Genomic DNA, 26,040 nt, shown 5'->3' on the forward strand with positions numbered 1-26,040 from the left:
GGGGAACAGCCTATCAGTGGAGCAGTTAAAACACCCACAACATTTATCAATTAAGTTCACTGTTGTATATGGGCAGAGTCTGTGATGCCCCCAAACAATTACAATAGTAACATCAAAGATCACTGACCACAGATTACCATTACAAACATAATAATGACAAAGTTTGAAACAGAGCAAGAATTACCAAAATGTGAGAGAGACACAAGTGAATGTTATTAAAAATAATGGCACATTGGGGCGCCTGGGTGGCTCGTTCGGTTGAACGTCCGACTTCGGCTCAGGTCATGATCTCATGGTCCGTGAGTTCAAGCCCCGCGTCGGGCTCTGTGCTGACAGCTCAGAGCCTGGAGCCTGTTTCCGATTCTGTATCTCCCTCTCTCTCTGCCCCTCCCCTGTTCATGCTCTGTCTCTCTCTGTCTCAAAAATAAACAAACGTTAAAAAAAAATAAAAAAAAATAATAATAATGGCACTGACAGATTTGCTCAATGCAGGGTTCCCACAAACCTTTAGTTTGTTTAAAAAAAAAAAAATCAAAATATCTGCAAAGCACAAAATGAGGGATACCTATATTTACAAACCAAAACCTCCATCTGGCCCCAACCTATGTAACACTAAAAATAACTAACACTTTAGGTCACAGTAAAGCATGACAATTATGAGTTCAGGCTCTGAAGGTAAGGCAATTGCAGGTTCAACTGTGCCACTACACTATTAACTCAGGCAAGTTCCTTTCCCTTTCTTAGGCTTAGTTTTCTTATCACCCATAAAAATGATCCATACCTACCTACCTCACAAAAGTGTTTAAGATTAAGTGAAATGACAGGAAACATGCTCATACTGCCTGACACAGAAGAGACAATAAATATTAACTAATGGATTGTACTCTCAAATTCACCACCTACCATTTTCCCCTTTCAATTACCCTATTTTTAGCTAGACACTGTGAGTGAAGATTTCTAACAACACACCCTATGTTGTTCCCCACCTCTATAACTGTTTTTCTCCCTTCCACCTAGAACCCCTTCCCCTGTCCAATTTCCCAAGGCATGCAAAACCAAATTACAACTATGCTTTATGGTCTTAGGTCAAATGCTATTTCTTCCATGAAGCTTATATAATTTTGGTTTATATACTGATTTACATTTATTTTTTTTATTTTTTTTTATTTTTGAGACAGAGAGAGACAGAGCATGAGCAGGGGAGGGGCAGAGAGAGAGGGAGACACAGAATCCGAAGCAGGCTCCAGGCTTTGAGCTATCAGCACAGAGCCCGACGCGGGGCTCGAACTCACAGACTGTGAGATCATGACCTGAGCTGAAGTCGGACGCTCAACTGAATGAGCCACCCAGGCGCCCCCTGATTTACATTTTTTAAAACCATCATGTATTATTTTCTAGTAATAAAAACAGTTCGAGAAGAAACAAAATTCAAACTAGTTCTGAAGTAAAAGAGTATGAGATTAAGGCAGAATGACAATTCTGTAAGCCTAGATTTTCAAGAAATAGACTTCATTACATAACTGAAAAAATTTCCCAAAACAGTTTGTTGTATTCTAAGAAATACCTGTAAGTCTAACTATAGTGTTTCTCAAAGTGTATGGCGTGGTCTAACACTATAGGCATCACCTGGAAACTTCTGAGAAGTGCAAATCGTAGGCCCAAACGTAGACCTAACAAATTGGGAACTGGAGATAAGACCGTAATCTGTGATTGAACAAGTCTTCCAAGTGATTCTGATACACTCTGAAGTTTGAGAAACATAGCCATACTAAAAGAGCACTGGTGGTTTATTTCTTTTAGTAAATGGGTGTGAAACTAAAACTTGAAATGGATTTTGAAAGTGTGGAAACCTATACACTGTATAGAATTGTCTGTGTGAACTCACCACCTCCATTATCTTTAAAAGGAATTAGCTACTAATTACATGCTACTATGGCTTTGTTCCTCTGCTCCACATTCTTATAAACCTCTGCTTATCTCACCATGCATATATATCTAACTTATACATAAGCCCAGATGTTTATGGATAGGATAAAGAACCCTGGAGAACCAAGATGCTAATACAGTAAGGTCCTAACAGCCAATAAAGTACTTCTAACAACAAAATCTTAAATACTAGGTGCCAATCATCTTGAACTTCATAAAAATGACAGAAGACAATGTTGAATAATATAGGACATCCAGACATGCTACAGAGGAAAGCAGACTAACAAGACTATATTCACAGTATACAATAGGGCCTGAATTAGGACAAAAAGGTAATGTAACCTAAAGTTGTTTAGTATCTTCCTAAATGATAACTGGGCAAGAAATTGGAGGGGAGGGGCACAAAACCCTTGTTCACTGGGTATATACTGCCCTGCTTTTTAGTCTTAAGTTATGAAGTAAGCAAATAAAAGCAAAGGGAAAAAGCCAGTCATGGCCATGATCATTGTGTAGTAACATTTAACAGCATTTGACAGTTTACAAAATGCTTTTCAAACCCATCATCTCAGAGATACACTCTCTGGAGTAAAAGCTAACATAAAGGAATTCATACTTAACACAAAAGACATGCTTAAAGATTATTCTGGCAGTCTCAGAAACCTAAAAGACACTATTCCTCAGATTACTACCTCACTTGGGTAGAAGCATTGATTAAATAAATGGCATGAAGCTAGGGTTCCAGGAATGCCTTTGTAAGACATTTACAGTTGACTAGAGTGGTTTCATAAGGCACTTTAAGAATGAGACTTGTAGGAGTAACTAGCTAGCTCAGTCAGTAGAGCATGCGACTCTTGATCTTGGGATTCTAAGTTTGAGCCCCACGTTGGGTATAGAGAGTACTTTAAAAAAAAAATAGAAAAATTAAAAATAATGAGATTTGTAAAAAGAAAGAGTGACTTAAATGAACCTTTCTTGTTTTTAAATTGTATTTATTTTGAGAGAGCAAGAGAGAGAGGGAGGGAGGGAAAGGAAGGGAGAGAGGGAGAGTAGAGAGGGAGAGAAGAGAGAGAGGGAGAGAAAATCCCAAACAGGTTCAATACCGTCAGCATGGAGCGCAACAAGGAAGGATTTGATCCCATAAACCGTGAGATCATGACCTGAGCTGAAATCAAGAGTCAGCCAACTGAGCCACCCAGGCGCCCCTTAACTGAACCTTTCAATGAGCATACAAAATTCTATGACATTCTCACTTATTAATGGAAAAATATGGGTTTATTATATAAAATAGGAGTTACCTGATGAACAAAAACTGAAATATTAAAACATTATGGAGAAAATTTCAGGAATTCAAAACTCTAATTAAACATAAAACTAAGGGGAGGCACAAGAGGCTAGAGTTGTCTCCCCGTCTACAGAGATATGTATATTTCTTTTCTATTGCTTTTTAATCACACTGAGAAATAAAAGCAGTTATTATTCCGTGGACAAGATGTTACTAGTCCTTAATATTCCACCTCTTCAGAGATTAGTATAAGAGATGAGTTTTTGTCACAGGAGTGACTCTGAAAGGAGATCTCTATTAGATAAAAGAGAATAGCTTTACACACTTTAATTTTCCCAAAGATCTTGGTGAGTTGTCTTTTTTTAACTTTATTATAAAATTTTCCATAAATCACAAAAGTAGACAAACTAGTAGCACAAATTCCCTATCAACTCAGTTTCAACAACCATTAACATTTTGTTCTACTTGCTCCACCTCTCCTCTCCTGCCACCACCTAACACGTTAATACCCTATCTTTAAGGGTATTTTCCCTTATGTTCTGTGATACTTCTACACTTCTCCTCTTCTGATTATTACTTCTGTGGTTCATCATCTTCCTACCCACTGTTTACTCAGTTTGGGAAAAAGGAGGAATCCAATGGGATTTTCTAACTCTCTAAGATATGTTACTTACTGCCTTAAGACTAAGAACATCTCCTTTTCTAAATTTATCTCCCATTATCAGTTTTCTAGCATAACACTAAACACCTAAATGTTTAAATCAGTTAACACTCAAGGCATTCAACACTTTTTAGGCCCTAGATGTCAAGGCAGATAAGCCCATGAAAGTGGTGAATCCACTGGCACCTGGCTGCCTCAGTCAGAAGAGTATACGACTCTTGATCTCAGGATTGTGAGTCTGAGCCCCACACCGGGTATAGAGATAACTAAAAGAAATATACTTAAAAAAAAAAAAAAAAGTGCTGAATCTAGGGTTAGAGTGAACAACTGGTACAAATCACTGCTCCTTTCAAGAAAGGCTCAGAAGATACCATAGATGGTGACGACCTTCCCATATACCCAAAGCTTATAACCCAGCTTTTCTAGAAAAAAAAATTTAACAGTCCAGTGATGGCCCTGAGATTCTGAACTCCTTGCCTTTGAAAAAGTGCAAATATATTCACTTTCAACAAGCTGAAGGAAATATTAGCAATTTGGGTACCCCTGGGCTACTCCAAAGAACTGCAGTCAAATAAGCTAAGTATTTTGAAACATTCATAAATATTTCCTTTCTTACCTTGAGCCCTAAATTTCTTTTTAAAGATTTTATTATCTAAGTAATCTCTATACCCAACATGGGCTCAAACTCACAACCCCACGATCAAGAGCTGTATGCTCCACCAACTGAGCCAGCCAGGTGCCACTGAGTCCTGAATTTATTTATTTTTTTAATTTACATCCAAATTAGTTAGCATATAGTCCAACAATGATTTCAGTAGATTCCTTAGTGCCCCTTACCCATTTAGCCCACCCCCCTCCCACAACCCCTCCAGTAACCCTCTGTTTGTTCTCCATATTTAAGAGTCTCTTCTGTTTTGTCCCCCTCCCTGTTTTTATATTGTTTCCCTTCCCTTGTGTTCATGTGTTCTGTGTCTTAAAGTCCTCATATGAGTGATGTCATAGGATATTCATCTTTCTCTGACTAATTTCGCTTCGCATAAATACCCTCTAGTTCCATCCACGTAGTTGCAAATGGCAAGATTTCATTCTTTTTGGTTGCCGAGTAACACTCCATTGTATATATATACCACATCTTCTTTATCCATTCATCCGTCGATGGACATTTGTGAACCCTAAATTTTCTGACATTTCTTTATTCTTGTATCAGTCTAAACTTTTGCTTTAGTCAAACTAAAGTTCTGATTAAGATGGGTATTTATTCTCCCTGGTCTCTTCTTATATTCTTTGGTGAACAAGTGAAATCTTACCTTGCTTCATCCTTTGGTCTAGAGCCATCATCATTCTGTGAAGCACCTTGAACATCAATAAAATTTACACAGAAAATGAGTTTCAAAAAGTGATTTTCACCTTTTTCCTAAACAGGCAAAGCATTTTATTAAATCTTGTAGAACACACTATAACTTAAATTCCAACATGATATTTAAAGGAAAAATGTGATAAAATGTTCATATGATTGAAATTAAAAAATGTTTACCAAAATTTTGCGCAAATGCTTTTTTAGGTCTAGGAGATGCTAATTAGTCAAGGTATTATTACTGATGTCCTACTTCTGCCTTTTAAAATATATAGTTGCTTGGTTCTAATTCAAATCTAATATTTTAGCCATCTTTTATATTCCAAATACCTCACACAAAATACTGATAACCAGCAGGATAAGGAATAAAATAGATTCTGAAAACAGAAAAACCAGTAACATCTCTCTTATGCAAGGGCCTGGCAAATAACTTCAAGAAAAGGAAAGGTACCAACTAATCTCAAGTGGCAAATTAATGCCACAAATTTCACACTTTCTTCAAATTTCATTCATGCAAAATAACCTGAGGATTCAGTAAGGGTCTGTGCACTATAAAAACATTAGACGGTAGGCACACTGATTGCAGCAAAAATAGCAGACAGAGAAGGAAATACTGTAAAATGCAGAAACAAGAACTCAAGTTTATCAGTCTATTTTAAGTTAGTTAAAGAATAATAAATAGTCCCTAGGGCGTCTGGGTGGCTCAGTCAGTTAAGCATCTGACTTTAGCTCAGGTCATGATTTCATGGTTCATGGGTTCAAGCCCTACATTGGGCTGTGTTGACAGCTCAAAGCCCGGAGCCTGCTTCTGTGTCTCCCTCTCTCTCTGCCCTTCCCCCACTCGTGCTCTGTCTGTCTCTCTCTCTGTCTCTCAAAAATAAACATTAAAAAAAAAAAGGCCCTGGGGTGCCTGGGTGGCTCAGTCGGTTGAGCGTCCGACTTCAGCTCAGTTCATGATCTCACAGTTCGTGGGTTTGAGCTCCACATCAGGCTCTGTGCTGACCGCTTGCTCAGAGCCTGGAGCCTGCTTCAGGTTCTGTGTCTCCTCTCTCTGCCCCTCCCCCACTCACACTTTGTCTCACTGTTTCTCAAAAATAAATAAATGTAAAAAAAAAATTTTTTCTAAGTCCCCAAATACATAGTTTTAAACAGTGAAATCATCACTACATTACTCCAAACTTTTAATTTCATTTAAAAAATGCTGAATCACCACTACACTATACCATACTCAGCAAGGTTGCCAGGAATATCATCTTGTCTAAAAATATTACATTAAAAAAAGTAGGGGGTATAAAAGGTACAGCATAAGGAATATAGTCAATAATATTTTAATAGTGTTGTTTGGTGACCGACTGTAGCTATACTTGCAGTGAGCACAGCATAATATACAGATTTGTCCAATTAATAGGTTGTACACCTGAAACTAATGTAACTTTGTGTGTCAACAATCCTTCAATTAAAACAAAAAGCTTACCAAAAATAAAAAGTACAAGTGGATAACCAGACAATATGGTATACGTATGCAATGGAAAACTATCAGTAATAAAAAGGAACAAATAATTGAATCGTGCTATGTCATGGATGAACCCGAAAAACCCTGTGCTAATAAGTAAAAGAAGTCTGACACAAAAGACTACACACATTGTACCATTCCCATGTATATGAAATGTCCAGAAAACACAAATTTTTGGAAACAAAATAGATTAGTGGTTGCCTAGGGCTAGAGGTGGGAACAGAATTTCCTGTAAATAAAAGGATCTTACCAGGGGGATGAAAATGTTCTAATCCTGATTTACAGTAATGGTTGGGTCACTCAGTTAAATTACTAAGAATTATTAAACTGGATATTTGCAATGAGTGAATTTTATGAAATATAAATCTCAATAAAGCTGTTAAAAATGGCTCCAACCCATGAGCTGTGAGATCATGACCTGAGCCAAAGTCGGCCACTCAGCTGACTGAGCCACCCAGGAGTCCCTAAAAAAATTTTTTTAATGTTTATTTTTGAAAGAGAGAAAGAGCACAAGTGGGGAAGGGGTAGAGAAAGAGAGGGAGAGAGAGAATCCCAAGCAGGTTCCATGCTATCAGTGCAGAGCCTGACTTGTGGGGCTCAATCCCACCAACTGTGAGATCATGACCTAAGCTGAACATGACCTGAGCTGAAATCAAGAGTTGAACGTTTAACTGACAGCCACACAGGCACCCCTGAAAAGAGTACATTTCAGTTTTACAAGAATTTTTAGTTTTTTAATGTTTATTTATTTTGGGAGAGAGAGAAAGAAACGAGAGAGAGAGAGAGAGAAAGAGAGAGAGAGAGAGAGAGAGAGAGAGCGACAGAGCGTGAGCAGGGAAGGGGCTGAGAGACCAGGAGACAGAATATGAAGCAGGCTCCAGACCCTGAGCTGTCAGCACAGAGCCTGATGCGGGGCTCGATTCCACTAAACACAAGATCATGACCTGAGCCAAAGTCAGACGCTTAACTGGCTGAGCTACCCAGGAGCCCCTACAAGAATTATTTTTATATGAATATATTGCCTCAAATAGCTGATGAGACATAAATGAAATCAGGAAATGAAATTTAAAAATCCAGCACAAGTTACTAAAATTAATCAATTAGTATCCCACTTTTCTCAAAAATTAAGAAAACCAGTGCATCAGAGTGGCTCAGTTGGTTAAGCATCCAACTCTTGGTTTGGCCTCAGGTCATGATACCATGGTTTGTGAAATCGAGTCCTGCACTGGGCTCTGTACTGACAGCACAAAGCCTGCTTGGGATTCTCCATCTCTCCTGCCCAGCATGCACATGCTCACGCTCTCATGCTCTCTCTCAAAATAAATAAATAAACTTAAAAAAAAAATCTGGAACATTCCATTTAAATCTACCAATAAGTGACACTTCTAAACTTTTTCATTTATTACAAAAAGCACAGTATTTAATCACAGACTCTGAGGCCAAACTGCCTGACTTTATATTGTAGCTTCATCATGTACTAACATTGTGACTTCAGAAAAGTACACTTGCCTTTCCTGTGCCTTTTACCACTTATAAAATGGGGACAATAATGATACTTACTTCACAGAATAGTTGTGAGGATTACACGTACAGATTTAGAACAGTGCCCAGCACATAAGCACTCCATAAATATTAGCTATTACTGTTTCTCAAAATTACATTTCATTTAGAAGTACAAAGGCCATTTTCATCCACTCAATACAGAGGTGAGGTCATAACTATGAAATTTTTTTAAATGTTTATTCATTTTTTGAGAGAGGGAGAGAGACAGAGTGAGAGTGGGGGAGGGGCAGAGAGAGAGGGAGACATGGAATCTGAAGCAGGCTCCAGGTTCTGAGCTGTCAGCACAGAGTCCAACATGGGGCTCAAACTCACAAACTGAGAGATCATGACCTGAGCTGAAATTGGACACGTAACCAACTGAGCCACCCAGGTGCCTCAATGGCATAAATTATACAGACCTAATTCTGTGCTTCCAGAGAATAGTTTTTAAAAAAGGCACAAAATATCTGATACTTATACAATGAATGTCCAAGAAGAGAACAGTGATCTTAAAGTTTGCACTTTATAAATGTATTGTTCTTTAGAAGTATTCCTACTGCCAATTTCCGCAAGAAAAAATGATCAGATTTCTAAATGCACACATTTTACCCATAGGACACTTTGGAAGATCTACAAAGATCTCTTCTATTCAGTGAACTACTCAAAAGGGGTTCCCTGCCATAAAATAACTAACTGGCAGATGAAGCAATTTAACACACTGTTCTATTTCCTGGTGCCTAGCAATCTCAAAGCAAAACAAACAAGTGAACTGATACTAGAGCAGGAACAAGGTGAAGTAAGCAAATTTGAAAAAAAAAAAAAAAAAAAAAAAAAAAAGGTTATCCTGATGGCTATTATCAGCTCTGAGATGAATCAGAAAAGAAGGCTTGGGTTAGCACCAAGTGAAAGAACTGAACCAGAGATAGCCACATTAGGCTATGGACTTGAAAGGAGATGAGGTGTTTCTAGGTATGTGGCACACCCTACACTAGCAGAAGCAAAAGAAACTTTCTCTTAGACAATTAATCCCCAATTTAGGCCCCTAAAATTTCCACAGACTATGATTAAAAATAAACTGGCAATCAAAGAGCAGCAAACACATAAGAAAACAAGTCTCAATGAAGGACAGACATAAAAATATATCCCCGGGGGCTTCTGGGTGGCTCAGTCAGCGAAGCGTCCGACTTTGGCTCAGGTCATAATCTCATGGCTTGTGGATTCATTTTCCACATCAGGCTCTCTGCTGACAGCTCAGAGCCTGGAGTCAGCTTTGGATTCCATGTCTTCATCTCTTTGCCTCTTCCCTGCTCACGCTCTATATGTGTGTCTCTCTCTCAAAAATAAATAAACATTAAAAAAATTTTTTAAATAAAAATAAAAAATAAAAATATATCCCCAAAGATCTCTGATATTGGAATTTTCCTTTTTTGTTTGATATTGAAATTTTCAAATGGGGAATATTAAAAAAACTTATCAAAAGAAAATGAACAAGAAAAGACAAGAAATTATCAAATAAGCTCCAGCAATTGCATTCCTAGGAATATACCCAAGATAAATTAAAAACATGTGCACAAAGAAACTTGCACACAAATGTTTGTAGCAGCATTATTTATGATTCATTAATAACCAAAAGGTGGGAAAGTCATGTGTCCACCAGTAGATGAATGCATAAACAAATTGTGGCAGAATCATACAGTGGAATGTTATTCAGCCACAAAAAAGGAAATACTGATACATGCTTCAACTTTGATAAACCTCAAAAACAATATGCCAAGAATCCAGACACAAAAGGTCATGTACTATATGATTCCTTTTTTATGATATATCCAGAATAGGCAAATCCCTAAAGGCAAAAAGCATATTAGAGATTACCAAGGGTTGGGGGTGGGGAATGGGGAGTGATTATATAATGGACAATGGTTTGTTTTTCTGGGGTGATGAAAATGTTTTGAAATCAGAGGTGGTAGATACTATCATTATGTATATACTAAATGCCACTGAATTGTATACTTTATAAGGTTAGTTGTATGTTATGTAAATTGTACCTCAAAAGAATCACAACAAAAAAGGGACATATTTGAGAAACAATAAATGTTGTAAAACTGAAAGTGCACATATCAATATATAGGAGAAATTCCATTCTCAAGTATATATCCCACATAGACTCTTCAAACTGTACCAGGAGACATATAAATGACTAAACGCAAAAATATTCAATTATGACTGTATGTTCTTGATGGCAAAACCTGGAAAGAAATCAGATTGTCTTTTGACATAAAAATGGATAAACTGTGGTATATTCACCTAACAGATTATCATATAGCAACAAAAATAAATGAATTACAGAGAAGTACTATGGATAAATTTTAAAAGGCAAAAATCTATTTTCATAGAGCTCAAGAAAAAGTGCAAGTAATAGACTGCTTAGGGACATGCACAGGTGATAAAAAAAAATGTTTAAACAAGGAAATGATAAATTCAAAATTTAGAGTAGTGATTATCTGTAGGGGAAAGATACAGATTTCTAGGGAGGAAAATACAGGAGGATATAATGATTGTTAATGCTCTAATTTCTAAGGTGTGTGGCAGTTATGGGTGAATAATTTATGCTGGTTTATGTATTACACATGTTAAATATAAGAATATATGTAATATATATGAGAATATAAGTCAAAATGCTTTGTAAATTGTATAAATGGATGAAGAATTCAGCAAAGTCTTACTCTAAACCAATAATGACTATATTACAGCCTTAATATTTGGATTTTTAAAGTAGAACTAGTGGAAATAAAGTTTTCCTGGCTTTTTGAGGAGGGTAAACTAGTTAATATTTGAACATATATACAAAAACATTCAAAGATAAGTCAAATAAGTTTATCTCCATAAAATAATTAGTTGGTACCCAGATCCAGTTGAGATCAGTAATTTCAAGTAATATTTGGTAAAGCAAAAAATTTAAGCTAGTTTCTTAGAGTTTATTATACTGATAAGAAAACATTATAGATTCATATAAAATGGCGATTTACATTAAAATTAAAAGGAACCACAAAAACTAGAGTCAAATGAAAGAAAGAATGAGATACAGTCAAAATGGAATGGAACATACATATTAAGAACCAAAGGTCACATATGCCAAAACCTATCTCCAAATTAATTTTAAATACATTCAGAGTATGCATGGTAAAGAATAAAGATCTTTATAAGAATATGTTCTTACTTTATAATCATGAATTTAAAAGTAAAATAGATTTTTATTTGTCTTTAGGAAAAATGTCTTTGACAGTAATGCTTTTCAGTGTTTCCTACCGGAGGTCATATTTAGGAAGACAGGTATTAAACTAATGATCTACCACTACCAGCAGCCCAAGAGGTAAAAACAGATGAATGGGAAGTTCTTGCAGATATGAACTGCCCACACTCAATTTGTTGACTGACTTTAGATCTGAGTGCTAAAGCAGTAAATCTGTGTAACTAATTAAATAAAGGATTCTTCCTAGAGATTCATAAAAGGCAACTCTGTACTTAAAGAGAGGAAAACACCAGGACAAATTATGAAGTTACTTTCTAAATCAGAGAAGAAAGAATATCAAAGAAAATGTGACAACTACAACTAGGATGCTCAGTTGCATATTAAACTTGTTCTCTGAGCCAGCATGGGGTTGGGAAGGTGGGGTGAGGATATAAAGCTCTCTAGTTTTCAAATAAAGCCTGAAGATAAGCATGAAGAAAAAACAAACACGTTGAGTAAATTTTGTTTCACTTGAAAAAGGTTTATTTATTTAACAGTCATTTAAAAAAAATTTATCCACCGAAAACAATGAGCCAAAAATTTCTAAGTACCCAAAGAGATAATACTGTCTCATCAGGAAAATCCAACATTCCCACTAAATCTACATTTATAGCAAGCTATTATTTGGTGACTTTTAATACTAAAATTCAGTGATTTCTTTTCATAAACATTATTTAAAAATTAACCAAACATATTTAAGTCTACAAGAACAAATTTCTTCTAAGAACCATTCTACATGTTCTTCCACAAAAAAACTTGACTGGGATGCCCGGCTGGCTCAGTAAGTAGAACATGTGTGATCTTGGGGTTGTAAGTTTGAGCCCCACGTTGGGTATAGAGATTACTTAAGAACAAAATCTTAAAAAAATTTTTTTAAACAAAACACAACCTCTAACATTCTCAGGGGAAAAAAATAATCTAAAAATCTCTAACAGTAGAAAATTATTCGAATACAAAAGCAATCCCCCTCACCCCCCTACCTCCCCAGTTCTTATCTAACCAACCTATGCCAGGTGCTAGAAATTCAATTTTAGTGGTAAACTCTTATTTTCATTTCTGGTTTATAATTAAAGTTACAGAAATGGAACCAAAGAACAATCTAAGTGTAGTTCCCATCATGCATGCTTGTGAACTAGACCAGATTTTGTCCGCTTACAACTCATGACTTGATTCAAAGTTTCTCGGTTTCTAAGTGTGAATCAACTGGAAAGAATAGGAAACATCAACAAATATTTGTATTTCAATCTTGACTCTGCATCATACTAATTGGTGTGATATTGGACTTATTATTTCAATTATCAGAGTCTCAATTTCCTTATATGCAAAATGCAGGTTGTGCCTTACTAAAGCTACGATGGTTAAATGAGCATATATGTAAACACATCACCATAGTGGCTGGCACATGGCAAGCATTAAAAAAATGGCAGCTATTTTATCTGGCAACTCCAATCCTAAAATACAGTGTGACTTTCCAATTAAAATCTCTACTTCAAATAATTATGTTAAATTCTATCAATTATTTTCTTACCTGAGTGGAAAACTGGTAACATAGAAATATTCACTTTTGTGGGCAATAAACAATAAAGTTGTAAGTATAAGTATACAATTTAGATTCTACCTTAAAATATGAAAATGGATATGCTTTGTTAATTATTAAGTATTTTTCATTGGTAACAGTTTCAACTTGTAGGGGGTAAAAAACTTAAGCAGCTATAAATGCAGAGTGTAGAGCAATATAAAAATGAAATTTAACTTGTGTATTATTTTCTAGTATTTCAATTTATGGAAAAATTTGACTATTACAGAGTTCCTATGAATAGTAGTTAATTAAAATGAACTTGTCAACTCTGAAGCAGTATGACCATTTCAGAAATTTCTCTCCACCCTCACTAACCTCAAAGAAACAATCTGCAAGATACACCAGGACTGTGTTGAAGGTCCTGCTATTAAAAAAGATCATGAGTTAAAGAGGAAGTAGGAAGTCTTCCAAAGCAGAAACAGAAGAATAGCATCTGACGACTGCAAAATGTTTTATAATGTAGTTTCTAAGTAAACAAAAAGAACTTTGTCAGACTAATCAAGAAAACCACTAATCTGCTCTTTGTCTTGGGGACTCTTAAATTGACATTTCAAGTGAAAATTTGCTTAGCACATTTGTAAGTAATGGAAAAATCTAAAAGGAATCCACTAAGAAGTACTTTCATTAAGCATGCTAGCTATATAGGCACTAATCCGGGTGCCAAACTTCTTTCAATTAGTTCATGTTTATTATTTCCTTTAACAAAAACTAGTGAGTCATAAATTGTAAGCTATGCTGGTATACGTATAATGAATTGGTTTTGTCATTATTGTAACACAAAGATACCTCTGTAAATGTAGCCTACAGAAATGGAAAAGGAATGGCAAATGGATTTCAGCTTGTATTGGTAGGCTGATACAGTACTAAGAAGGATTTCAAGTCAAATTTAAACTAGATACTACTACAGACACACTATGTCTGCCATTGGCAATGGAGAGGGTATGGCATCATTTGCCATATTAACTATCATCATTGGTCTACAAAATAAATATTTTACAAATCAATTCATTACACAGAATCAACTGTGATTCAACTTTGATTTTCAACTTTTCAACTTACAGAAAAATGTTTTATTCATAGGAACAATGCACTAAAAGGAAAATGTTTAAAATAATCAATGTCTCTTTTTAAAAAAGAAATAATTTCTTTAAGGTGAAAAAGAATAGCAATAATTACATACAGCATCTATGGTGGCTAACATTAGAAGAATCATTAAAGAGCCTATATAAAAAGTGATTACTTACTTTCTGAACATGTAGTTTCACCATTGGTAACAACTTCAGACTCTAACTGCAGCCCATCAAGACAAACTGACAAGTCCCCCATTGTCTCTGTTGGCTCTTTGTCACCTACAAGCTGTAAAGTCACAACTACTTCCTCAACTGTAAGAGAATATAATTACAGAACAAATAGTCACTTTTTTTTCTTTAAGCCATCTTAACTGTTAAAAACAATGAATGTCAGAAAAAATTTATATTTTTGTGTATATAAATTGTTTTTAGTATACTTCTCTGAGGTTTCAGGACTTTTGACACAAACATTTAAAAAAACAACAAAATTTGTTAATGTTTAATATCCATAATGTAAAATATTAAATAGCTCAATCATCTCATTTGTTATATTCATTCCATCCTTGCAGAAAATAAGCCAGCGGGATTATTCAGCAATATATGCCTGAATTTTACTGAGTGAAAACATATAACTTAAGAATGGACTGCATCTCTTAAATCCTAAATGAGATTTAGAAAGTATGTTTTAGATAGTCAAGGGGTAGAAAAACATCTATGTTTTAAAATCATGATATATTAGGGGCACTGGGTGGCTCAGTCGGTTAAGCGTCCGACTTCAGCTCAGCTCAGGATCTCGTGGTCCGTGAGTTTGAGCCCCGCGTTGGGCTCTGGGCTGATGGCTCAGAGCCTGGAGCCTGCTTCCGATTCTGTGTCTCCCTCTCTCTCTGCCCCTCCCCCGTTCATGCTCTGTCTCTGTCTCAAAAATAAACATTAAAAAAAAAAAATTTTTTAAATCATGATATATTAATCAAAACAAGCATGTTTCAAGTTTTTACATATCTTCATATATACACACACACACACACACACACACACACACACACACACACAAATAAAACCACAGCCATCTAAAATTAGGAAATTTAAAAAAAGCATTTGAAAAGACAATCTGTCAAAATATTAATCATATATGTCTTTGAAATAGGGTTACATTTTTCATCTCTATATTCTTTAGTTTTCCATAATTGAGTTATAATATTTTAATAAGTACCTATTTACTAAATTTACTAAAAAATATTGGGTCAAAAATGAATGGCTAAACCAAGGTTGCTCAGAATGCTTTAAATAATTCAAAATTTGAGGCACCCGGGTGGTTCAGTTAGTTAAACATCTGACCTTTGATTTCAGCTCAGGTCATGAGCTCAAGGGCTCAGAATGCAAAGCTTGCTTGGATTCTCTCTGCCCCTCCCCTACTCAGGCTTGCAAGTGCACATGCATGCACACATTGGTTCTCTCTTTCTCTCTCAAAATAAATAAACATACATTTTTTAAAAAGCTAAAGATTGTTCTCCTCATTAATATTATAACCAAGCAACCTTAAAAACAGTGAACATAGTCATTCTGCACGTCTTGCACATGTATTTCTTGCAGAAAAACAAATAGCCTAACACAATTTCTGTTACTTTTACATACATACGTTTCATGTTGTTTGACTTTAAGGTTTCAAAGATATCTAATGCAGCAGTTCCCAACAAAACATCAGATTTCAGTGTCTGATGACTCCACACGCGAAAATGCAATTTACTCACAGGGGTGACAATACTAAAAGTGAAGAAAGGTTAAAAAAAAAATTATTATTTTCATTAAAATATCACAGTGGGATCCTAAATAAATTACAATTAAATTTTAATGTCTAAAATCTTCTGACTGTATCTCTTACAGTTTATTGTACAATCAATATTGCCCCTATTTTGTAATCTTACAGAAAATATCTGAATGCTACATGCTCACATTGTCATTTTCATTTGTGGCTGAACTACAGGGGCAACTTCATGCATATATCACCAACACAAGTAAAACTGCTCATCATGCTACAAACTGTTAGAAAATTTGTCTTACTTTAGTAGTATAAAAAGTTAATTTATAAATTAAATCTTTACTTTATGTCAGGTAGTATAGTGAGCCTGAGGTGATTTCATTTCATCTTCACGGCAACCCTAAGAGATGGGAATTACCACCTGAATCTTCAGATATAGAAACCACTATTCAGAGAAGTTAATTAAGCAAGTTGCCCAGCATCCCACAGCTAGTCAGTGGCAGGCTGTAATTTGAACAAAGGTCTGAAAACAGAGGAGGAGGAGGAGGAGGGGGGGGCGGGGAGGAAGAGGAGGAGGAGGAGGAGGAGGAGGAGGAGAAGAATACTATCTGTAATGGTCATTTCCAAAACAAATTTTGGGAAATCTGAACTTGCACTAAACTGCATACAAAGTGTTCTCAAAGTCACCAATTAGAAAAACAGGAACACTGTTATTATCTGCCATAGTATGGTTCAATGCTATAAAGAAAAATTCTAGGGACACCTGGGTGGCTCTGTCAGGTAAGCATCCAACTTCAGCTCAGGTCATGATCTCATGGTTTGTGGGTTCGAGCCCCATGTTGGGCTCTGTGCGGACAGCTCAGAACTGGGAGCCTATTTTGGATTCTGTCTCCCTCTCTCTCTCTCTGCTCCTCCCCCACTTGTACACTTTCTGTCTCTCTCTCTCAAAAATAAATAAAACATTTTAAAAAATTGAAAATGAAAGAAAAATTCTAGAAATATTTGAATTTCTCTATACTTCATTCTAAAAGGTGATAAAATTTGGGGGGACAAATAAACTCTTTCTCAGAAGCCTACCTATGTCTATTACCCTCATTATCATATTTTCACCACCATTTTAAGTTTAAACAAACTAAATGGGGATGGAATGTAAGGAATTATTAATTTTACTTTCATTTGAAAGAGGATAAAGTATACTCTCAAAGATGGTCTTATCTAAATTAATTCAATTCTAGAGAGAATGCCCACAACAGAAGCCATGTAAACATTGCAGACCAATCTGCTACAACTTAAAAATTCAGAACTTGAGCTATGCGTTCCCCCAAACATCATCAATAATCAACAATAATATTGGATCAACAATAATATTACCTTAAGAGGCTACAAGGAGAAGTTTCTTTTTTCTTAACTTTTAAACCACTAAGGAGTTCATATCATTATCAGCTTAAAGAGCCTCAAGGTGCACATCTAGTGAGCAGAGCCAGCAGTTGAGAGAAACTTGATGAGTATTCAGTCAATACTCAGTTATTCTGCTAAATATCTCTCATCATTACAGAGACTGGTGATCTTTTACAGATTTCATTTGCTTTAAAAAAACATCTGCTCATATATTTTTAAATGTAGATTCAATCTCTAATAGACCACTAATTAAAAACAAAGTCTAAGAAACTTTGTTGAAATAAATACAGATAAGCATTAGGATACTTCTTAAATTTCACTTATTTGCTCAAAATCATCATAAAGTACATCCAGATACCCTAGAAATCCAAAAGTCATGTTAAAAAAATAAAAATAAAAGTCATGTTAAAAAACAATTTAGGTATATCCAATTTGTTTTGTCATTTATTAGGAATAAATACTATACACATCAGCATGTACTGTGTGAACAGCTTATAGTTTCAAATATCTCACCATTTAGAAATGAAACTTTTCCTTAGTCACTGGTTTATTTCTCTAAGGGAAGAAAATTCAAGAATTCCAAATGTTAGGAGGCGCCTACGTGGCTCAGTCGGTTAAGTGTCTGCCTTTGGATCAGGTCATGATCTCACAGTTCACTAGTTCAAGCCCCACAATGGGCTCTCAGCTGCCAGTCAAGAGCCTGCTTCAGATCCTCTGTCCCCCTCTTTCTCTGCCCCTGCCCCACTCACACTCTCTCTACTCATACTCTCTCTCTCTCAAAAATAAACTTAAGAAAAAAAAGAATGTTTTAAAAAATTCAAAATTAAAAAAAAGAATTCCAAATGTTATGTAATAAAAAGAATTTTTGTATATTTGATGTGGTGACAACCAGTTATATTTTGAGCTACATTTTAATATACATTTGGTCCCCAAACTAAATATGCTATATTATCTTGAAATCCATTTGTTGATAAATCATGCTCTTTTCCATTTTATTTATTTATTTTTTTTTTAAAATTTTTTTTAATATTTATTTATTTTTGAGGGGCGCCTGGGTGGCGCAGTCGGTTAAGCGTCCGACTTCAGCCAGGTCACGATCTCGCGGTCCGTGAGTTCGAGCCACGCGTTGGGCTCTGGGCTGATGGCTCAGAGCCTGGAGCCTGCTTCCGATTCTTTGTCTCCCTCTCTCTCTGCCCCTTCCCTGCTAGCTCTCTCTCTTTTGCTCTCAAAAATAAACATACATATATACATACATACATACATACATAAAAACAGTTACAGAATTTTTTTTAAAGGAAGAAAACCCCTGTGTAGGTTCTGTGTGGGCATCATAATTAAAAACACAAAAACAAGGGATGCCTGGGTAGCTCAGTTGGTTAAGCATCCAACTCTTAATCTCAGCTCAGGTTTTGATTTCACAGTGATGAGGTCAAGCCCCATGCTGGGCCCCAGGCTGGGCATGAAACCTACTTGAAAAGAAAAAGAAACAAAGAGGAGCAGGAGCAGGAGCAGGAGGAGGAGGCGGAGGCGGCAGAGGCGGAGAAAAAGAGAAAGAGAAAGAGAAAGAGAAAGAGAAAGAGAAAGAGAAAGAGACAGAGACAGAGACAGAAAAAGAAAAAGAAAAAGAAAAAGAAAAAGAAAAAAAAGAAGAAAAAGGACAAGACAAACACACACCAAAAAAATTATTTTTAAAAGCCCTGTACTTCAACCCTAATTTAAGGAAAGAGCTGTTAAGAATCTTTCTAGGCCCATAACCACGGGCTCTCCAGATGCTGTTCAGTAGCAATAATGATACCACCATCAATTAAACTGAAGAAGGTAAAGGAGAGATTGGAAAAACAGAAATATCTAAAGAGAAACAAAAAAGGGACTAGAGAAAGGAGTCCTAGGAATAGATGAGAAAGAAAAACAAAAACATGAGAAGAGGAGCAAAGAAAACAAGTGAGAAACTTTTAAAGCTTCACTGCTATTCACTTATTAAACTAAATACACTGTAGAAAATACTTTCAAACCTACACTGTAAGGGGTTGCTTCCATTTGGGACTGTTCGTATTGTTGCATTTTTCTGTCTTCTTTGACTGTCCATCAACTGTGACTTCCACATAAGGACTTGGTCCAAACCAATTCTTTTTATTTTCTTTAAGTTTTGCTGAAATGACTAGGCAAAATAAAGGAGAAAATATTTAAATATTTGAGATGTTAGTTCATCCTTCAAATCCATTTAATTTCATAAAGGTTACATAGAACATTATTACTTTTACTCAGAGAAGCAGTTTTAGTCTAAAATACTTACTAATTTTATTCACTCATAACCTTTGTATTTCCTTCCATCCTAGTAAATGAACATAGGACTTCCCCCACATCATTCACCCAAATTACTATTAATAGACTCCCCAATGTCAGTATCAATAGTCTCAGTACTCTGAAGTCAATTAAAAAATACACCATCAGGGGCATCTGGATGGCTCAGTCAGTTGAGCGTCTGACTCTTGATTTCAGATCAGGTCACGATCCCAGGGTCGTGGAAATGACCCCAGCATTGGGCTCTGTGCTGAGCATGGAGCTTGCTTGGGATATTCTTTTTCTCTCTTTCTCTCTCCTTCTCTTTCTCTCTCTGTCTCTCCCCTTCTGCCCTCACTCACGTGCTCTCGTGCTCTAATTTTTTTTTTTATAAAGTACATCAACAAACTCAGTCAACAAATATTTGAATCCCTAACATGTACCAGATAATTGCTCTCAACTGTAAATAGTGCAGTTTACAGTACAGAAAAGGCCCTGACTCTCAGGGAGATAATATCCTAGTTAGAGATAAGTCCTTGTGCTGAAAAACAGGCTAATGTGGCAGAATATAATTTGGTAATCTCTGAAGAAACAGTTTTAAGCAAACATCTAAATGACAGGGAGTTTGCCTGGAGAAGACTGGAAGTGGGAAGAGAGCATCTGGAGAGAAGCAAAAAGGCTTGGCATATCTGGAGGAAATATAGCAAACAGGGAAGAATGGTAAATGAGGTGAGATCACATTCAGCTTTTTAAGCCCAGATAAGGAATTTGGATTTTATTCTAAGCATGCTGGAAAGTCACCAGAGGAAGACAGTTGCAAACTAGGATTGTTTTTAGCGTCTCATATCTCATATTAGCAAGAGCTTCCTACAAAGTACATCTTAAGATACTGACTGATTCCTTCATCTTCACCCTTGAGTTAGTTACCTTTGCCAAAAAATAGCCTTGTCCAAGACCCTTGGAAGGTGCAACAAGTAGATTCAAATCTAGTAGAGCACCTAATAATGGTTCCCACAAGTTGACAACTCGTTGCTCCCCTATAAATGAGGTGATCACAGCCATGGAAACATTCTACTACCTAAATATCTATTCTAGCAGCTAAGCACAGAGAATGTCAGTGCCCACCAAGATTAAGGGACATTTGGTAGTGCTACACGAGTTTGTATAGCAGCTACCCAAGAAACTCAATACACAGTCCAAAGCATACACAGTCTGGGCATCCTAGCAGGTCCAGTCCCAGGTGGCAGCTATGAATCTCCTGACTTCACAAACATCACTTCTTTCCTTTGATACTTATATGCCTTTTTGGTAGCATGCAAGCCAGCTGCTGGGTTAGTACTCCCAACAATGTATGCACATTCTATAAACCAAAACTTCATCATTATTTTGGAACATTTGGTATAATAAAGTTTGATGAGATTTCATATCAATATGCAGTATCAAAAAAAGTACCTGTCAAAGAAAGAAAAAAAAAACTGCAAGAGATGTTACTGAAGTAGGCAACGAGGAACCTCTGAGGAACTTTAAGTAAGCGTGCTATTCTGGGGCACCTGGGTTGAGCGTCCAACTTTAGTTCAGCTCATGATCTCGTGGTTCGTGAGTTGGAGTCCTAGTGTCCAGCTCTGTGCTGACAGGTTGGAACCTGGAGCCTGCTTCTGATTCTGTGTCTCCCTCTCTTTCTGCCCCTACACAGCCCACTCACACGCACTCTCTCTCTCAAAAATAAATAAACATTTTAAAAAAAGAGTGCTATTCAACAAATTTACTGAGTGCCTACTATATATATCAGATATTATTTGGGGCACTGAGAATACAGTGATAATCAGATTAATACTCAAAGATAATTCTGCTGTGGGAAAAATAAATTGATAGGGAGACAAAAGTGGGGGTTAAGAGACTACTAGAGTCATCTAATCAAGAGATGACAGTGGTTTGGATCGTGAACATGAATCCGGGGGGGGGGGAATAAATATTTTCTAAGGAGAACCAACATGATTAGATTACATGAGGAAGCTGGAAAAAAGAAGAAGCAAGGATAATTCACAGGTTTTCGGTATGAATAACTGAATGGAAGAATATGTCATTTAGTAAGATGGAAAGATCTGGGATACAAGCCTGAGGGGGGGGTGGCATAGGCAGGAAATCAAGAGTATTATAATGAATGTATAAAATTTGAGATGTTTGTGAGACATCTAAGTGTAAACACTAAAAAGTCTTTTTCAGAAAAGAAAACAATCAAGCGGGGCACAGACCTATCTCTGATTAATATGTACTATAAAGCTCAAGTACTTAATACAGAGCAATATTTAATCACAGGATTGCCACAGAAAATTATAAAACCCTTATTTTTAACACATTTCTGGCCTGAGAAAAGGTGAAAAAAGCCTAAACAATTTTGCAAAGACCGCCATTGTACTTCAGAGGCTCTTATGGACCTCTGAAACTGATTAAATCTAGAACAAAGCAATGTAGGCCTGACAGGAAGGAAACCATCTGCCCTCAGTGGCATTTTAGGATTCAAACTTTTCAAAGTTATTTTGCCATATAATCCCACCCAACCCCACTAGAGACATTGTAGGAAACTTTAAATGTGGAAATAAAAGAGGTAAATGAAACTAACACTAACAGTTAGTGTTGGCTATGTGTCTGCCACATAAACATTTTCATTAAAAAAATTTTTTTTCCAATGTTTATTTTTTGAGAGAAAGAGACAGAGAGTGTGAGGCAAGGGAGGGGCAGAGAAAGAGGGACACACAGAATCCCAAGCAGGCCCCAGGCTCTGAGCTGTCAGCAGAGCCTGACACAGGGCTACAACTCACGAGCCATGAGATCATGACCTGAGTGGAAGTTGGATGCTTAACCAAGCCACCAGGCACCCCAAAACATTTTCATTTTAATACTCAAAAGACTATCCTGTGAGATAGGAATTATCATCTTAATTTTTACACATAAAAAGACAAATTCAACAGAACTTAAAAGTTTGCGTGAGGGTCACTTGCGAAGCCTGAACAGGAGAAATTAACTGCTCAAATCTCAGTTTACATTGCATAAAACTTTTGTTACAGTCCCAATATTAAAAAATAGATCACTGCACTACTTCCTGAAACTTAATTTACTATAGTAAATTAAAAGAATAAAAATGGTAAACTATAAGACAGGAAACTGAAAAATCTCAGTATCACATCACCTGGGCTACCGCAAAGGTCTCCAACAATTGTTTTTAACCTCACTTCTGCAACCCCTCAACTTCTAGGATTATCTTCCTAAAACAGATGTGCTCATGTCAGTACTTTTCAAATACTTCTCTAATGTCTGCATGATGAAATTTAAACTCTTCTGGGCATTTCACATTGTTGTTTACCTCAGTTCACAGTTAAGGAAACTGAGGCTCAAAGGTATTAGTGACATGCACAAGGTTACATAACTATTAAGTATCAGAACCAAGACCAGACATTAGCTTCTCCAGAGATGGGAATCATTAGTCTAATATACATTTCTTAACTAAAACTTGGGGTCAGGGGCGAAATGACCTCCCCAAGAGTTTAACGATAGAAACTTTAATGGTACACAGATCAAAGCATTTGACAGTATTTATTATTTTCTACTATAATTTTTGCATCTATCTGATAAACTACACAAGAAAGTTATTGCCCAATATGAAAAATACAGGGACATTCACTAACAATATTCCAGTAAAATGTGAACAAATTAGTTAAATGCCAACAGAAGTTCCCAAAGCAACTACTTCAATGAATTATCTAGATCTATGTTGAAGAGTAGCACAAAAGACAACCTTTCTTATTCAACTCAAACTTGAAGCTAAATGGCTACTCAAGTTATTTCCATAAATTAGATTCAAATTACAGAAAATGTTACTAGAGAGTGGTCAACATGGTGGAGAAGCAGGGGGACCGGAAGTTCCCGTGTCCCTCAAACACAGCAGTATTGAGGCCAGAAGACTTGGAATTCTAGGAATCCGGGTTACAGAGTGACAGAAACATCTCCAGGGGCCCACAGGGACAACGTAGCAGGCCATAGGTGCATGACTGCAAACTGGGAGAGATAAAACAGGCGGCATAGGAACGGAAGGGAGGGATCCCCTTCTGTGAAGAGACAAAAGGAAGAGAAAGACAGGCTGTGGAAATGTAGGACTGTATTTGGACAAGAGAAAAACCATGGACCGGGGAATGGAAAAAAATGGAGAAAGAACCAATTTCTAACTGTGGGAGGTGGGGAGCCAGCCCTGAGCTAGGTAGCTAGCTCTCAGGAGCAGAGAGAACAACCCTTTCCCTTGAGTGCTATGAGAAGACAAATAGCCATTCCAAGGAAAAAGACCCTGTAGGCCCATGAACCCCTTGCCCCCCCTCCCCCGCACCAGCCAGAGGTCCTTTGTACCTGACAGTACCCCAGAGTGACAGTATCCAGGAACTGGGACAAGGGATCCCGTAAGACATTGGGGTTTGAATCCCAGCCACGTGCCTGGAAGGCACAGGAGATGGTGGAGGGGGACATAGGTGGCTGCTTGCACTCGCGCCCACTCAGCACTGTGAGGAGCCAGAGGCCCTCAGTTGACAGGCTGGGTGGAGTGGCACTTCCCAGGAACCAGGGTGCGTGGAGCAGGATCCGGGTTTTAATCCCACCCAAGCACCTGAAGGTGCGGGAGACTGTGGAGCAGAACAAAGTGGCCTGCTCACGCCTGTGTGGCACTGTCAGGATGGCCTGAACAAAGTGGTTTGGGACACCTGGTCCGGGGAAGAGAGGCTGGGGTGTTGCCAGTTTTCTCCCCATCATCAACAAGGTGGGGTTTCAGGGAACAGACAACGGGCCCACAGTGGAGGTGGGATCCACATACACCAAACCACATCCCTCTGTACCTGGTAACTGCATGTGTAACAGAGCAAGATTGACACTGACTTAACCAAACAGTCCCTCCTCCAGATCATTGCAGGCACCGGTTCCAAGGCCCCATCAGATATTGGTCCAGTGGTTTTTGTATTCTTTGATTTGATTCTTGATCAATTCTTATTTTGTGTGTGTGTGTGGGGGGGGATATATATATCGCCCCTTTTCTTCCTCTTATTTCTTCCCTTCTCTAGTCTGGTTATTCTGGTTGTCGGTTTAAGCACACATTTTCAATCTATTCTTTTTACATCTCTTCTGTCTTTCCTCTATCTCCCCCCCCCCCCCCCCCCCGCCCCATCTCTCTGGACTAAGCTGTATAGTTTCTCTGATTCTCTGCCTGGTCAATTTTTTTTTCTTTTCCTTTTCCCCACCCCTGTCACTTCTCTCTCTGTATAGGATAAGGCCTCTTCCACCACCATACACACCCCTTTTTAAAATTTTTTCCAGGGACACTTCAACGTACAAATCAAAGCACACCTGGTGGAAGATCCAAACCACCACTATGAGTAGGGAGATAAAGCAACCAGAGCCTCAACAACAGAGAGCATGAAACACACTCCAAAAACACCTCCTGAAGGGCCAGGCCCTGGACAGTGTTATGACCCCTTTTTAATATAACAGTGCTCACAGGAGCAAGACTCATAACAAGCTATTAAAACACATAAGGGACAGAAAACAAGCCAATATGACAAAATAGAAGAATTCTCCTCAAAAGAAATTCCAGGAAGGAATGACAGCTAGAGAATTGCTCAGAACAGAAATGAACAATATAACTGAGCAAGAATTTAGAATAATAGTCACAAGATTAATAGCTGGGCTTGGAAAAAAGCATAGAAGGAAGAAAAAAAGCTTAGAAGATGGCAGAGAATCTACTGCTACAGAGATCAAGGAACTAAGAAATAGTCACAACAAATTAAGAAATGAGGTGCTAAATAAACTAGATGTAGTGACAGCAAGGATGGAAGAGGCAGAGGGGAGATTAAGTGAAATAGAAGATAAAATTATGGAAAATAATGAGCTTAGAAAAAGAGAGGTAAGAAAATATTAAACCACAAGGGGAGAATTACAGAACTAAGTGATTTGATGGAAATGTAATAATATCCATATCACAGGAGCTCCAGAAGAAGGAGAAAGAGGCAGAGGTTTACTTGAACAAATTATAACTGAGAACTTCCCTAATCTGGGGAAGGAAATAGACATCCAAATCCAGGAGGCTCAGAGAACTCCCTTTAGATTTAACAAGAATAGATCTTCTCCATGGCATATCATCATGAAACTGGCAAAATACAAAGATACAGAATTCTGAAAGCAGCTAGAGACAAATGGGCCTTAACCTACAAGGTAGACATATAAGGGTAGCAGCAGACCTGTCCACTGAAACTTGGCAAGCCAGAAGGGAATGACAGGAAATATTCAATGTGCTGAACAGGAAAAATATGCAGCTAAGAAGACTTTTTATCTAGCAAGATTGTCATTCAGAACAGAAGG

At 37.1% G+C, this 26,040-nt stretch overlaps 1 protein-coding gene across 4 annotated transcripts in view; it reads right to left on the reverse strand.

Moving 5' to 3' along the window:
• Nucleotides 1-26,040, reverse strand: part of ITCH (itchy E3 ubiquitin protein ligase) — a 142,936-nt gene that overhangs the window by 61,700 nt on the left and 55,196 nt on the right. For 3 of the 4 annotated variants that reach the window (XM_045443679.1, XM_045443680.1, XM_045443682.1), the window contains 4 exons: nt 19,387-19,528; nt 15,853-15,977; nt 14,391-14,528; nt 5,177-5,222 (listed from right to left, as the gene is read on the reverse strand). In XM_045443679.1, the coding sequence (XP_045299635.1) occupies nt 5,177-5,222; nt 14,391-14,528; nt 15,853-15,977; nt 19,387-19,528 (451 nt within the window). The remainder of the gene's footprint in view (nt 1-5,176; nt 5,223-14,390; nt 14,529-15,852; nt 15,978-19,386; nt 19,529-26,040) is intronic. The other variant, XM_045443683.1, reaches the window with a different exon arrangement.

This window comes from Leopardus geoffroyi, chromosome A3, assembly GCF_018350155.1.
Source record: "Leopardus geoffroyi isolate Oge1 chromosome A3, O.geoffroyi_Oge1_pat1.0, whole genome shotgun sequence".
In the NCBI taxonomy this organism is placed as follows: Eukaryota; Metazoa; Chordata; class Mammalia; order Carnivora; family Felidae; genus Leopardus; species Leopardus geoffroyi.